The sequence below is a fragment of the Schistocerca serialis genome, chromosome 3 (genome assembly GCF_023864345.2).
Source record: "Schistocerca serialis cubense isolate TAMUIC-IGC-003099 chromosome 3, iqSchSeri2.2, whole genome shotgun sequence".
Classification (NCBI taxonomy): domain Eukaryota; kingdom Metazoa; phylum Arthropoda; class Insecta; order Orthoptera; family Acrididae; genus Schistocerca; species Schistocerca serialis.
Genome location: NC_064640.1, coordinates 865,891,899 through 865,905,856, shown reverse-complemented (window position 1 = coordinate 865,905,856; position 13,958 = coordinate 865,891,899). Strand labels below are relative to the sequence as shown.

At 47.9% G+C, this 13,958-nt stretch overlaps 1 protein-coding gene across 1 annotated transcript in view; it reads right to left on the bottom strand.

Moving 5' to 3' along the window:
- Positions 1-7,285, bottom strand: part of LOC126471277 (activating signal cointegrator 1 complex subunit 2 homolog) — a 95,026-nt gene extending 87,741 nt beyond the window's left edge. The window contains exon 1 of the mRNA XM_050099396.1: positions 6,840-7,285. Coding sequence (XP_049955353.1) covers positions 6,840-7,285 — 446 coding nt within the window. The remainder of the gene's footprint in view (positions 1-6,839) is intronic.
- Positions 7,286-13,958: the final 6,673 nt, after the last annotated feature.

Genomic DNA, 13,958 nt, shown 5'->3' with positions numbered 1-13,958 from the left:
TTTAGGGAAATCACAGAAAACCTAAATCAGGATGGCCGGACGCGGGATTGAACCGTCGTCCTCCCGAATGCGAGTCCAGTGTGCTAACCACTGCGCCACCCCGCTCGGTCTACTCAGTGAGGCGTCTGTACGGTGATTTGTCTGTGGATGAGTTGCCATATGTTCAAGCTGTGTGTGCTATCATTAGTTCGTGTAGAAGGGTTGGTAACGGAGTACACCGGTGCACAGAATGTCGATGGGCTATGGCGTAAAGATTAAGTGTAGGTAAATTCCTGTTTTTGCCCATTGTGTGAGTAGTTTCTTTCTGTTCTGGTAAAGCGTCAGATGGAGTTCACACAAATGCGAGAAACACGAGCACCAATTCTGAATGAAACCGTGGAATCTTTGAATGGGCCAATAGCCGCGTTGTTACAAACTATGTCGCAAATGGGGTAAGACAATGAAGCATTGTGTAGGAAAATAGAGCAATGGGAAACCGTTGGGGGCCAAGCACTACTGGACTCAGAAGAAAATAAAACCGAGTTTAGTGTACCAGCAGCTAACCTCAGGGCGCCATTTTCGGGAAAACCAGCCAGGATGTATCTACTTTTATTAATGATGTACAGGCTGACAAATGGTTCAAATGGCTCTGAGCACTATGGGACTTAACGTTTGAGGTCATCAGTCCCCTAGAACTTAGAACAACTTAAGCCTAACTAACCTAAGGACATCAGACACATCTATGCCCAGACTGTAGAGCCTAGAACCGCTCGGCCACACCTGCCGGCACACACTGACGTCAAATTGGGAAAATAGTCGGAAGAAACGTTCTTGAACATCTCTAGATCTAGATTAGTGGTTGACGTGGGAACTTACCTCATGTACCACGAGACACTCAGTAAGGTCCAAACGTTTGATGGCTGTCTAACGGCCTAATACAGCGCTATCGGAAGCAGAACAGCGAGAAGCTCTTTAGGGAACAAATCATTGGATCATCGCAGAAGTACGGTGAATCAGTGGAATCTTTCTCTAAGAATTAGGAAACCGAATTCGCAAACGTATGAACTAACGCAGAATGCAGAGGCCGATAGAGTGTTCCTGCGTGAGGCAGCGAATGGGGCTCTGGATGTGTTTCTAAGGGATATTTCTGCTGATATGTCAAGGAAGGACGTATGGAGAACCCAGCTGAGTTATCTGCTGCCATAAGGGTTGCTGCACAATTGGAGAAGATCGGCGACAGAGTGATCGTGGTGTTTATGCTTCTGCAGGGAGTTTTGTTACACTACTGGCCATTAAAATAGCTACACCAAGAAGAAATGCAGATGATATTCATTGTAAAAATATATTGTACTAGAACTGACATGTGATTACATTTTCACGCAGTTTGGGTGCATAGATCCTGCGAAATCAGTACCCAGAACAACCACCCCTGGCCGTAATAACGGCCTTGATACGCCTGGGCATTGAGTCAAACAGAGCGTGGATGGCGTGTGCAGGTACAGCTGCCCATGAAGCTTCAACACGATACCACAGTTCATCAAGAGTAGTGACTGGCGTATTGTAACGAGCCAGTTGCTCGGCCACCATTGACCAGACGTTTTCAATTGGTGAGAGATCTGGAGAATGTGCTGGCCAGGCAGCAGTCGAACATTTTCTGTATTCAGAAACGATCGTACAGGACCCGCAACATGCTGTCGTGCATTATCCTGCTGAAATGTAGGGTTTCGCAGGAACCGAATGAAGGGGAAAGCCACGGGTCGTAACACATCTGAAATGTAACGTCCACTGTTCAAAGTGCCGTCAATGCGAACAAGAGGTGACCGAGACGTGTAACCAATGGCACCCTATACCATCATGCCGGGTGATACGCCAGTATGGCGATGACGAATACACGATTCCAATGTGCGTTCACCGCGATGTCGCCAAACACAGTTGCTACCATCATGATGCTGCAAGCAGAAAATGACGTTTTGCCATTCGTGCACCCAGGTTCGTCGTTGAGTACGCCATCGCAGGCTCTCCTGTCTCTGATGCAACGTCAAGGGTAACCGCAGCCATGGTCTCCGAGCTGATAGTCCATGCTGCTGCAAACGTCGTCGAACTGTTCGTGCACATGGTTGTTGCCTTGCAAATGTCCCCATCTGTTGACTCAGGGACTGTCATCTCGACTGCTGGTGATACGAGGCCGTTGGAATCCAGGACGGCGTTCCGTATTACCATCCTGAACCCACCGATTCCATATCCTGCTAACAGTCAACGCGAGCAGCAATGTCGCGATACGATAAACCACAATCGCGATAGGCTACAATCCGACCTTTATCAAAGTCGGAAACATGATGGTACGCATTTCTCCTCCTTACACGAGGCATCACAACAACGTTTCACCGGGCAACGCCGGTCAACTGCTGTTTGTGTATGAGAAATCGGTTGGAAACTTTCCTCATGTCAGCACGTTGTACGTTTCGCCACCGGCGCCAACCTTGTGTGAATGCTCTGAAAAGCTAATCATTTGCATATCACAGCATCTTCTTCCTGTCGGCTAAATGTCGCGTCTGTAGCACGTCATGTTCGTGGTGTAGCAATTTTAATGGCCAGTAGTGTACATGAGAGTGCACGGGCCATATCAGGAACTAGTCGGGGACTAATGTCAACCCGAATGTTATGAATGTGGAGAGATGGGCCATAAAGCGCGTGATTGTAGGATTAAAGCACGGGACAAGCATCGTCCTAATAACCGGTCGTTAAACGGAAACAGGGGTGCCTTACCGTCGGATGTCATTCCTAGTAGAACATGAGACTGCAGAAACGTATGCAGAGACGGAGTGTTGTTTTCTACGCAAAGTAAAAGGTACAGTATATAAATTTCTGGTGGACACAGGGGCTCACGTTTCAGTAGTCATTCTGGATCTCTTCGATAGAAAGAGGCTGTTGGGTAATTGGAGTAGGTGGCAATGACGTGAAGCCATTGGGGACAACGTTATTCAGTTTTAAGGTGGGAAACAAGAGTTTTCGAGAACATGTAGAAGTATTGCCGCGTGTATTATGCTATTTTAGGATTCTACTTTTTGCTTAACATCACACAAAAATTCACCTTTTGCAGCGTACATTCAAACTAGTGTTTCACTGTCGTAAGGTTCACCGGCCATGTAGGTGATACCCAATAAGCTGCGGACACAGGCTTTAAAGATCAGTTCGCGTGATATGCTATCGCAAGGTACAGGGAAGTTGATCCGAGTGAGCACAGATCAGGACCTACCTAAGGATTTATTATGTGTTGTGGAGCCATTGGAACGTACGGAGAATTGGATAAGTGACACTATTTTGTACGCAGAGGTATAATAAGTGTCAGTGATGTGGGTTGAGATTTTATGACGCTAGTCAGTCTTGATAATTTTGGCAAGGACAACTGAATCTGCCAAATGGTTTACTAACTGATAATTTGAATGTTTTGGAGGAAAATGACTAGGACTGGTCAAGTGAGGACCTCTACCGCAAGCAACTGTCAACGCATCTGCATTACATGAGAAAGTGGAACATATACAAGGAAATGATAGAGAAGCGAAGGAAGCTTTGCTACTGCAGTTCATTGATTTATATAATTTATTTAATCCAAACGATCCATTACCACCAACGCTTCTCATGCAACGCATAATACCAACAGGGAATAATGTTCCATTGTACAAGAACCCATATCGAGTTCCAAAATGTATGAAACTGATAATGGAATAATTTATCTACCAGCAGCTTGCTGATGATATTATTGAGTATAGTGATAGCTCCTGGGAAGCATCCGTAATTTTGGTCCCAAAAAAAGCCACCAGATGGCACTTAAAGTACAGATTTTACTGTGGTTACTGGTTCCTCAACGCATGAACCATCACTGATGCATATCCAATACCAAACATAACAGAGACTGTCGACAATTTGGCTCAGTGTAACTACTTCTCCACAATGGATTTCAAGAGCAGGTAACATCAAATAGAAGCAGCACCAGAGGATCGATCAAAGGCAGCTTTTCCTGTCCCAAGGGAGCATTTCCAATATCGTCAAATGCCATTAGGACACAACCAGAGGATCGATCAAGTGCCATTAGGACTCAAAGAATGCACACGCCACTTTTCAGAGATTATTGGATGGTGTACATAGAGGATTGAAACCAAAACAATGTTTAATCTATCTGGATGACAAAATAGTGTTTTCAGAGGACATGGGAGGGAATTTACAACGTTTGGAGGACGTATTCAAAAGACTAAGCGCAGCATGACCAAAGCTAAGCATCGATAAATGGAATTTTGCAGCAATAATATGAAAGGGATTTGGTGCCACAGATGCTTCGAATGTGGTCAAAATATTCTGAATGGCGAAGAACAAAGTGGTAAACCACCTCTCTGTGAAAGACCCAGATTGGCAATAGAAGTTGAGGACCAGGTATTCGATAACCGCCACATCACAATCAATGTGATGATGAAAAACCAGAAAACTAGCCAAATATAAGTTTTCAAGTTATTATACGACATTTAGAACACGATAGAGTTCCGCAACTGCTCGCACCCAACGAAATTCCGTTGAACTGAGGCAGCAGCAGAAATGTTGCACTTGTGTCTGGTCAATGATTATGGCCTCCTTAGCCGCACAGTCACCATGCACAAATGCTGGGTCTGTTATTATGACTCTGAGACAAAGAAGTAAAGCAAGCAGTAGAGACATATGGATTTACCACTGCCAAGAAAAGTGAAGACCTTTTGATCATGGGGTAAGGTGATGCTGAGTAATTTTTGGGACTACCACAATGTCATGCTAACAGACTCCTCTTGAAAGGGACAATTTGTCACAGGGGCATAGTGCCATAGTCTCCTGATGAGCTTACGAGAGGCTGTGGAGGCGAAGAGTCGCGGGAAGCTGTCCAAGAGGGCGTTTTTACTCCACAACCATGCCAAGCTCATTCTGCACTTGACAGTTACACACGCTTCTTCAATGTGCCACCTCCGTATTCACCTGACACAGCTCACAGTGATTTCTTCCTCTTTCCACGGACAAAGGAACACTTGCGTGGTAGGCATTTCCAGAATGACAACGAGATGATTTTTGAGATTGAAAGTTTCATGGCTACCCAAAATGCAGGCTTCTAAAAGTGAGGTCTGCACCAGTTCATCCATTGTTGAGAAAAATGTGTCGAAGTAAAAGTTGAATATGTAAAGAATTTCCTACAAACAAACAAACAAACAAGCATCTTAACAGGCCATGAAAGCCCAACAGTACTGACCGGCTACCATGTCATCATCACACCTCAGATGTCACCGGATGCAGATAGAGAGGAGCGTGTGCTCAGCACACTCCTGTCCTGGCTGTAGTCAGTTTTCGTGACTGGTGCCATTACTTATAGATCAAGTAGCTCCTCAATTGGCCCAAAGAGGGCAGGGTGCACTCTGACCCATTCTAGTGCTAGGCAAGCCCAACAGCACTTAACTTCGGTGATCTGATGGGAACTGGTGTTAGCACCGTGGCAAGGCCGTTGGTGAAAAAATACCTAGAAGATCAGTATATTTCATGGTAGCAGCTTGAGTTTTTTCTAGGTGATAATTAAACCACTTGTACGATTAAAACATGCAACTACTTGTTTGTGGCCGGCTGGTGTGGCCGTGCGGTTCTAGGCGCTTCAGTCTGGAACCGCGTGACCGCTACGGTCGCAGGCTCGAATCCTGCGTCGGGCAGGTCTTAGTGTGGATTTTAGCCGATTTTCGCGCTCATTTAGACAAATGCTGGGCTGATCGCCACATTCTGCCTCAGAGAATACTATACGCAAACAGTTAAAGTACAATACCACAAGGAAGGGTGAAAAGTAACGACTCTGAATTTTTTATGTGAAGATTCTTTATGCGTTTTAAATAAAATAAACCTTATTAATGTTCTAAATCTTTATTATATATATCTACATATTTATTTCTCAACGATAAACACATCTCTCCCAACGAGAGACCAGTTTGTTGATACACTCACTGTTATACCGGAGCCAAGGTAGCCCCTGAGGGCTGGCAACCCATATAACACCACAGAGGACGAGATTGTCTGTGCCCAAAGGCGTACCCAAAAGCACCAGGGTAAACACCGGCTATTTACACACAAGATAATGGAAACAGACATTCCGAGCACAAGGTATCGACTGCAGGGAACGGAACCTGGGAAGACATCAGACGAACATTGTCGTCGATAACGAAGCCAAAAGCCCGGAAGGCATCCAACCTGAAGAAATCCGCCATGGCCGCATTGTTAACCACAACCGGCCGTTGGTGGCCGAGCGGTTCTATGCGCTTCAGTCTGGAACCGCATGACCGCTACGGTCGCAGGTTCGAGTCCTGCCTCGGGCATGGATGTGTGTGATGTACTTAGGTTAGTTAGGTTTAAGTAGTTCTTAAGTTCTAGGGGACTGATGACCTCAGATGTTAAGTCCCATAGTGGTCAGAGCCATTTGAACCATTTTTGCTAACCACAAGGAAGGTAACTTCCCGGCGAACCGATTTATACAAGACGGAAGCCGTGAACTGACCCAAGAGGGCGATCGCTTGCTTATTATAAATAAGGAGGCACCGAGGTGTGGGCGCCCGGAAGGGGGGGGGGGGGCGCTCCAGTCTTCGCATAAGAGGAATAGTTCATCAGCGAGATTGCTGCTCCAGTATCCACCCGCATCTGCAGCGGCCGACCGTTGACCTGTACGTCGATCATCAGCTTGGAAGAACCCGAAGACTGCACCTGGTTGACATCCATGGGTATAGGCCCCCGACGGTCATTGGCTGTGAGAGGAGGGGGCTGTCGAGACCGAGCTGACATGTCCGTTACGGGTACACACTGCACAATACGCCCACCTGTCAGGGCAGTATTCCCGTGCGTAGTTCTTAAAGCATTCTGGGCAGGACGGCAGGAGGAGGGGCTCGCGGCGCTGGTGAGAGCGCGGGGGCCTCCGTGCACTGACGGTCTGCGCCGGACCCCCGGAGCAGTCAGAGGGCGCGAATTCCTGCACAGGGCGGCTGCCCTGTCGACGCTGTGCAGAACAGGATGGCCTGCGCCGGTCATCGCAACGGACGGCGGCAACGTCTTCGACCTCCGCCAGTGACGCTACGGGCTCCGATGCGTCGTGGTCGCGTAGGGCCGCTACTTCTGCCCAGGATTCCAAACGCTTGTTGGCCGCCGTAGAGACTTCGTACTTGAATGCTTGATCAATGACCTGGTCCAGAGTAGGATCGTCGACTCTGAGGGCGTCGCGCCGGAAACCCGCGTTAGGGGCGGCCTGGATGAGGTGGTTGCAGACCATCTCGTCCGCGTAGGATTACACTACTGGTCTTTTAAATTGCTACACCACGAAGATGACGCGCTACAGACGCGAAATTTAACCGACAGGAAGAAGATGCTGTGATATGCAAATGATTAGCTTTTCAGAGCATTCACACAAGGTTGGCGTCGGTGCCGGCGCATACAACCTGCTGACATGAGCAAAGTTTCCAACCGATTTCTCATACACAAACAGCAGTTGACCGGCGTTGCCTGGTGAAACGTTGTTGTGATGCCTCGTGTAAGGAGGAGAAACGCCTACCATCACGTTTCCGACTTTGACAAAGGTCGGATTATAGCCTATCGCAAATGCGGTTTATCGTATCGCGACATTGTTGCTCGCATTGGTCGAGGTCCAATGACTGTTAGCAGAATATGGAATCGGTGGGTTCAGGAGGGTAATACGGAACGCCCTCGTATCACTAGCAATGGAGGTAACAGGAATCTTATCGGCATGGCTGTAACGGATCGTGGAGCCACGTCTCGGTCCCTGAGTCAACAGATGGGGACGTTTGCAAGACAACAACCATCTGCACGAACAGTTAGACAACGTTTGCAGCAGCATGGACTATCAGCTCGGAGACCATGGCTGCGGTTACCCTTGACACTGCATCATAGACAGGAGTGCCTGCGATGGTGGACTCGATGACAAACCTGGGTACACGAATGGCAAAACGTCATTTTTTCGGATGAATCCAGGTTCTGTTTACAGCATCATAATGGTCGCATCCGTGTTTGGCGACATCGCGGTGAAAGCACATTGGAATCGTGTATTCGTCATCGCCATACTGGCGTATCACCCGGTATGGGGTGCCATTGATTACACGTCTCGGTCATCTCTTGTTCGTACTGACGGCACTTTGATCAGTGGGCGTTACATTTCAGATGTGTTACGACCCGTGGCTCTACCCTTCATTCGATGACAGCAAAACCCTACATTTCAGTAGGATAATGCACGACCGCATGTTGCAGGTCCTGCACGGGCCTTTCTGGATACAGAAAATGTTAGACTGCTGCCATGGCCAGCACATTCTCCAGATCTCTCACCAATTGAAAACGTCTGGTCAATGGTGGCCGAGCAACTGGCTCGTCACAAAACGCTTGTCACTACTCTTGATGGACTGTGGTATCGTGTTGAAGCTGCATGGGCAGCTGTACCAGTACACGCCATCCAAGCTCTGTTTAACTCAATGCTCAGGCGTATCAAAGCCGTTATTACGGCCAGCCGCGGATGTTCTGGGCACTGATTTCTCAGGATCTATGCACCCAAATTGCGTGAAAATGTAATCACATGTCAGTTGTAGTATAATATATTTTTCCAATGAATACCAGTTTATCGTCTGCATTTCTTCTTGGTGTAGCAATTCTAATGGCCAGTAGTGTATTTGGATACTCGTGTCCTGAAGTGACATTTCCGGCTGAGACCTTGCAGTTCCGCTGCCCACTGGTGATGGGATTGGCCAGCCTTCTTGCGACACTGCTAAAATTCGACACGTGCAGCCAACACGTGGAACTGTCGTCGATAGTAAGCTGCGAGAACCTCACAAATCCTGGAGAAAGTCAAAGAATTCGGAGCTTGAGGTTGGAGTTTCGTCAAGAGAACATACACTTTGGACTGGTTCCAGGAAAAACGTAGGAACGACGAGCAGCCTCCTGGACAACCTGGTGGATTTGAAAATGCTGCTGGAGCCGCTTCTCGTATGTTTCTCAGTCTTCAGCATTCTCGTTGAAAGAGGGAAACGGAGGGGGCGGAGGATCCGTGCGGTTTTGCAAGTGTTCCGTAAATAAACGTCCCTGCGTGTCCTGAGAGTTCTTCCGCAATGAGGAAGACACACGCAGGCACCAACTCGTCATCACTTGTGTTGTAACTGAAAATTCGCAACTTTTCACAACACAACTAATAGTGATGTAAGTTCACAAGGTTGATGTCTGAACATACAAACGAAAGGTAACAATAACAAAAAAAAGTCTCCTAATTGAGGCAAACAAAAGTTCACTTCTTATTTTCTACAAAGGTTCGTGGTAACACACTCACGCAGTAGTAACAGTCCAAGTCCGAGACGAAGACATAATCTTCGACTGTTGAAGTACACGAGGTCGGCATCTGGCGTGAACTGAACTTTGGGCCTGGTTCTAGCCCCTAAATAGCTGTCTCCAGTCAGTCAGTGATACTTCCTGCAGGACGTGGCTGGAGCTCCCCCCCAGCAAAAAAATGGTTCAAATGGCTCTGAGCACTATGGGACTCAACTGCTGTGGTCATAAGTCCCCTAGAACTTAGAATTATTTAAACCTAACTAACCTAAGGACATCACACACATCCATGCACGAGGCAGGATTCGAACCTGCGACCGTAGCGGTCACGCCGTTCCTGACTGTAGCGCCTAGAACCGCACTGCCACAGCGGCCGGTTTCCCCCCCCCCCCCCCCCCCCCCTCCTTGCCCCCCAGGAGGAAGTAGTACTCCGAATGTCTGTTTTCATTATCTTGTGTGCAAATACCCGCTGTTTATCCTGGTTCTTTTGGGTACGCCTTTGGCCATAGACAATCTCGTTCTCTGAGGTGTTATATAGGTTGCTGGCCTTCAGGGGTTACCTTGGCTCCGGTATAACACTCACTGTAGAATGTTTGACGTTCTTGACAGAGCCACTGCCTCACCTCTCCTTGCACCGTTTCATCAGTATCAAAGTGAAGTCCTGAACGATGTTCTTTAAGATTTGGAAACAGATGAAAATCGCATGGAGGCAAGTCGGGATTGTACGGGAGATGATCGATGACAGCGAGCCCAAGGCCTCGGATTGTAGCAGATGTTGCAGCGCTCGTGTGTGGTCTGGCATTGTCATGGTGGAGGAGGGGGTGCTTCATATAAGGACGATTTCTTCGAATTCGAAACTCGACTACAGTAAGCGGTTGCTCACGCACTGACGTACTTACGTTACATACCGCCATGTTACCCGCTACAATTCAGAGCCCTCTAGCGGGAGAATCCTACAAATATGTAGACATAAAGAAAAAGATGTAGAATGTTAATAACGTTTGTCGTATTTATGAAGCCTTAAGAGTTTTCACATTAAAATTCGGAGGCATTACTTTCCAGCACACTCTCGCATACAGAACAAAGTGTACACAATTCACAGGCAGATGGCACCACACGACTTCCTCCCCCCCCCCCCCCCCCCCGATAGATTAAGTCGACTACTGTGACGTCAGGAAGTACATCTGGCCGCAAAATAAAATTCACCAGAGGGCGTTGTATTAGATAGGATACTGAAAATGTCAATTAACCAAAATCCACTGCTGTGTCTCGGAGTGAACAAATTCAATTTATTATCATAATAAGATTAAATAAGAAACGAAACATGATTATGTCGGATGGGATTTCCAAAGAGAATAGCTCCCGAGTTGGAATTTCGACACGCTGAGCTTCCGTGGAGAGATCAGGCTGTCGATGGCGGTATCATGTGAGTTCATCAGACTGCTCACTCGGGGCTAGTTACGGCGGGCCGTAATGAGCAGCACGCAACGCATGGCTGCTGCGGCAGCAAGCGGCGACCAATTATGCTACCCACGTTGCTGCGTGCAGCCGTTGGGATGTGAAGCAGCAGTCTTCTGCAGAGTAGGATGTGTGCAGTATAGCTCGGCCAGTAGCTGCACCGACAGTTCAGCTGGGGAAGGGGGTGTTGGCGGTTCCGTTGACAGCACCTGCAGTGTAATGCGGAAAGAACAGAAGTACTGTGTTCTGTGTACAAATTCAGGTGCCTGATTATAAAATACTCTCCTAGGACAAGTCATGTCTTGAGACTGCGATATTATGCTGCGTAGGAAAGAGATAGCCATAAAAATACAACAAACTTATTGGCTGACAGCAGCAGGTGTAGACGTAGACGTTGCATGCAACTGAGTCTGTGGCCCTTTAGAAAAAAGAGATTGATCTACCCAGTGCGCAGTATCAGAATGCCATTTCTCTGCTTACACTTTCTTCGTCTACGTCTTCACCTACATCCACATACAAACTCCACAGGCTACCATACAATGTGGGACAGACGGTACCCTGTACCATTCCTTTTCCACTCTATAAAGGAGCCGCAGAAAAGCGACTGTCTACTCTGATCAGTCAGAACATTATGACCACTTACCTAATTACCGGTATGTCCACCTTTGGCTCGGACATCAGCGGCGAGATGTCGTGGTATGGAAGCAATGAGGCCTTGCTAGGTCGCTGGATGGGGTTGGCACCACATTTGCAAACATAAGTCACTTAATTCTCATACTATTCCGGGGATGGGTGCGATGAGCTCTGACGTCACGTTCAGTCACATACCAGATGTGTTTGATCAGGTTCAGATATGGTGAGTTTGGGGCCAGAACATCAATTGGAACTCGCCACTGTGTTCCTCATATCACTCCATTACACTGATGGCCGTGTGACGTGGCTCATTATCTTGCTGGAAAATGCTATTGCCATCGGGGAACATGATCTTAATGAACGGAACTACGTGGTCTACGCCCAGTCATGGTACCTTGAACAAGCTCCACTGGAGCCATGGACACCCACGTTAATGTTCCCCAGAGCATAATGGAGCCGCCGCTAGATTGTCTCCGTCCCGCAGTTGAGGTATCAAGGATATGTTCCCCTGGAAAACGACAGGTTTGCACCCTCCCAGCGGCATGATGAAGAAAGTATTGCGTTTCGTCAGACCATGCAATGCTCTGCCACTGCGCCAATATTCACTGCCGATGGTCACGTGCCCATTTAAGTCGTAGTTATCGATCTCATTGCGTTAAGATTGACACATGCCTCGGTTGTCGGCTGCGGAGGCAATAGTTAGGAGTGCTCAGGCACACTTGTACTCTGTCCAGCATTAAAGTATGATGTTAGTTCCACTACAGTTCGCCGCCTTTCCTTTTTCACCAGTCTACTCACTGTGTTCCTCTAACCACTCTGCGTGACACTCTTGGCCTTGTGATATAGTCCATTATCCTGTTGAAAAATTCCACTGCCGTTGGGAAATGTGATCATTATGAAGTGGTGTATGTGGTCTGCAACCATTGTACGATACCCCTTGACCGTCAAGGTGCCTTGCACGAGCTGCACTGGACTCATGGATTCCCACGTGAATGTTCTCCAGAGCATGATGGAGCCGCCGCCAGCTTGTCTCCGTCTCGCAGTTCAGGTGTCACGGAGCTGTTCCGCTGGAAGACAAGGGATTCGCGCCCTCCCATCGGCTTGATGAAGAAGGTGTCGGGATTCATCAGATCAGGCAACGCTCTTCCACTGTCCCAACATCCAGTGCCGATTGGGACGTGCCCATTTCAGTGGTAGTTGCCGATGTCGTTGTGTTAAAATTGACACACGCATATGTCGCCGGCTGCGGAGGTCGATCGTTAGGAGTGCTCGGTCTAGTGTGTGTTCAGACACACTTTTACTCCGCCCAGCACTAATGTTTGGTGTTAGTTCCACCACAGTTTGCCACCTGTCCCGTTTTACCAGTCTGCCCAGCCTACGACGTTCGACATCTGTAATAAGGGATGGCCGCCCAATCCCACGACGTCTGGACGTGTTTCCACCTTACTTTTGCCACGTGTTGAAGACACTCGCCACAGCACTACTCGATCACCGGCAAGTCGACCTGTTTCCAAAATGCTTGTCCGGAGGCTCCAGGCCATCACAATATTCTGTCAGTCTGACGCAGATAGAACATGCGCCTCCCCCATTCTACAAATAGGCAGCAGGCTCATTGATAGTACATGCACCGTGCGTGTGTCTGTCAAGGAGATATTCCTCACCAGGTGACACAGCTGTCACGTGGGTGGCTTTATATAGGTAGTTCATTCTGGCTGATTAGTGTATATGCTTCGGTACAGGCCCTTATTTACCTTGTCTTCACAGTCCTGACCTTATCTGACGACCGCTCATATTTTGGGCTGCATGGCCCATTTACGTTGTGCTACAATTCAACTATTTAGTTGCAGTAACATAGGTAACAGTATACAGGTTGTCTCAGAAATGTTTCGCGAAACTTCGTGCGACTATAGAAGGTGTGTTGAGAAACAAATGGAGGATAGAAACGCATCTCTGGAAACGTCATCCAACGACGCTACAGATCGGCGAAGTTAAAGGTGCCATCGCCTGCCACTAGGACATCCTTCGGCAGCAAACATGACTTTGTACCCTGACGGACCACAGACGGAACGTCTGGCAGTGTTGTTTGTTATTCAGTGATTGCGACTGATCGCCGCGATCATCAGTGGGAAGATGGAGCTAGCTGATGAATAGATATTACATGTCTCCTGTGAATGCGACACTCTATTGCCTTTGTGGATAACGGTGTCAGACACAGCTTTCCATCGACAGTTTATTTTTCTCTGGGGACCCTCTAAAATCTCCAATGTTTTTCGGTGTACAGGAGGGAAATAGACTCTTGATGGAAACCCGTGTCCGAAAGCGTCATCCATGAAGGCAACAGAACATGACATTCATAGGAGACAAGTCCTGTATACGCAGTAGCTAGCTCCATCTTCTCCACTGATGTTCGTATCAGTCAGTCGCGATCACTGTATAACAAACAACAGCGCGATGTGTTCTGACTGTGGCCTGTCAGCGTACAAAATTACTTTTGTTGCCGAAGTGGTGGCCTAGTGACAGGCGTCGGTAGCCAC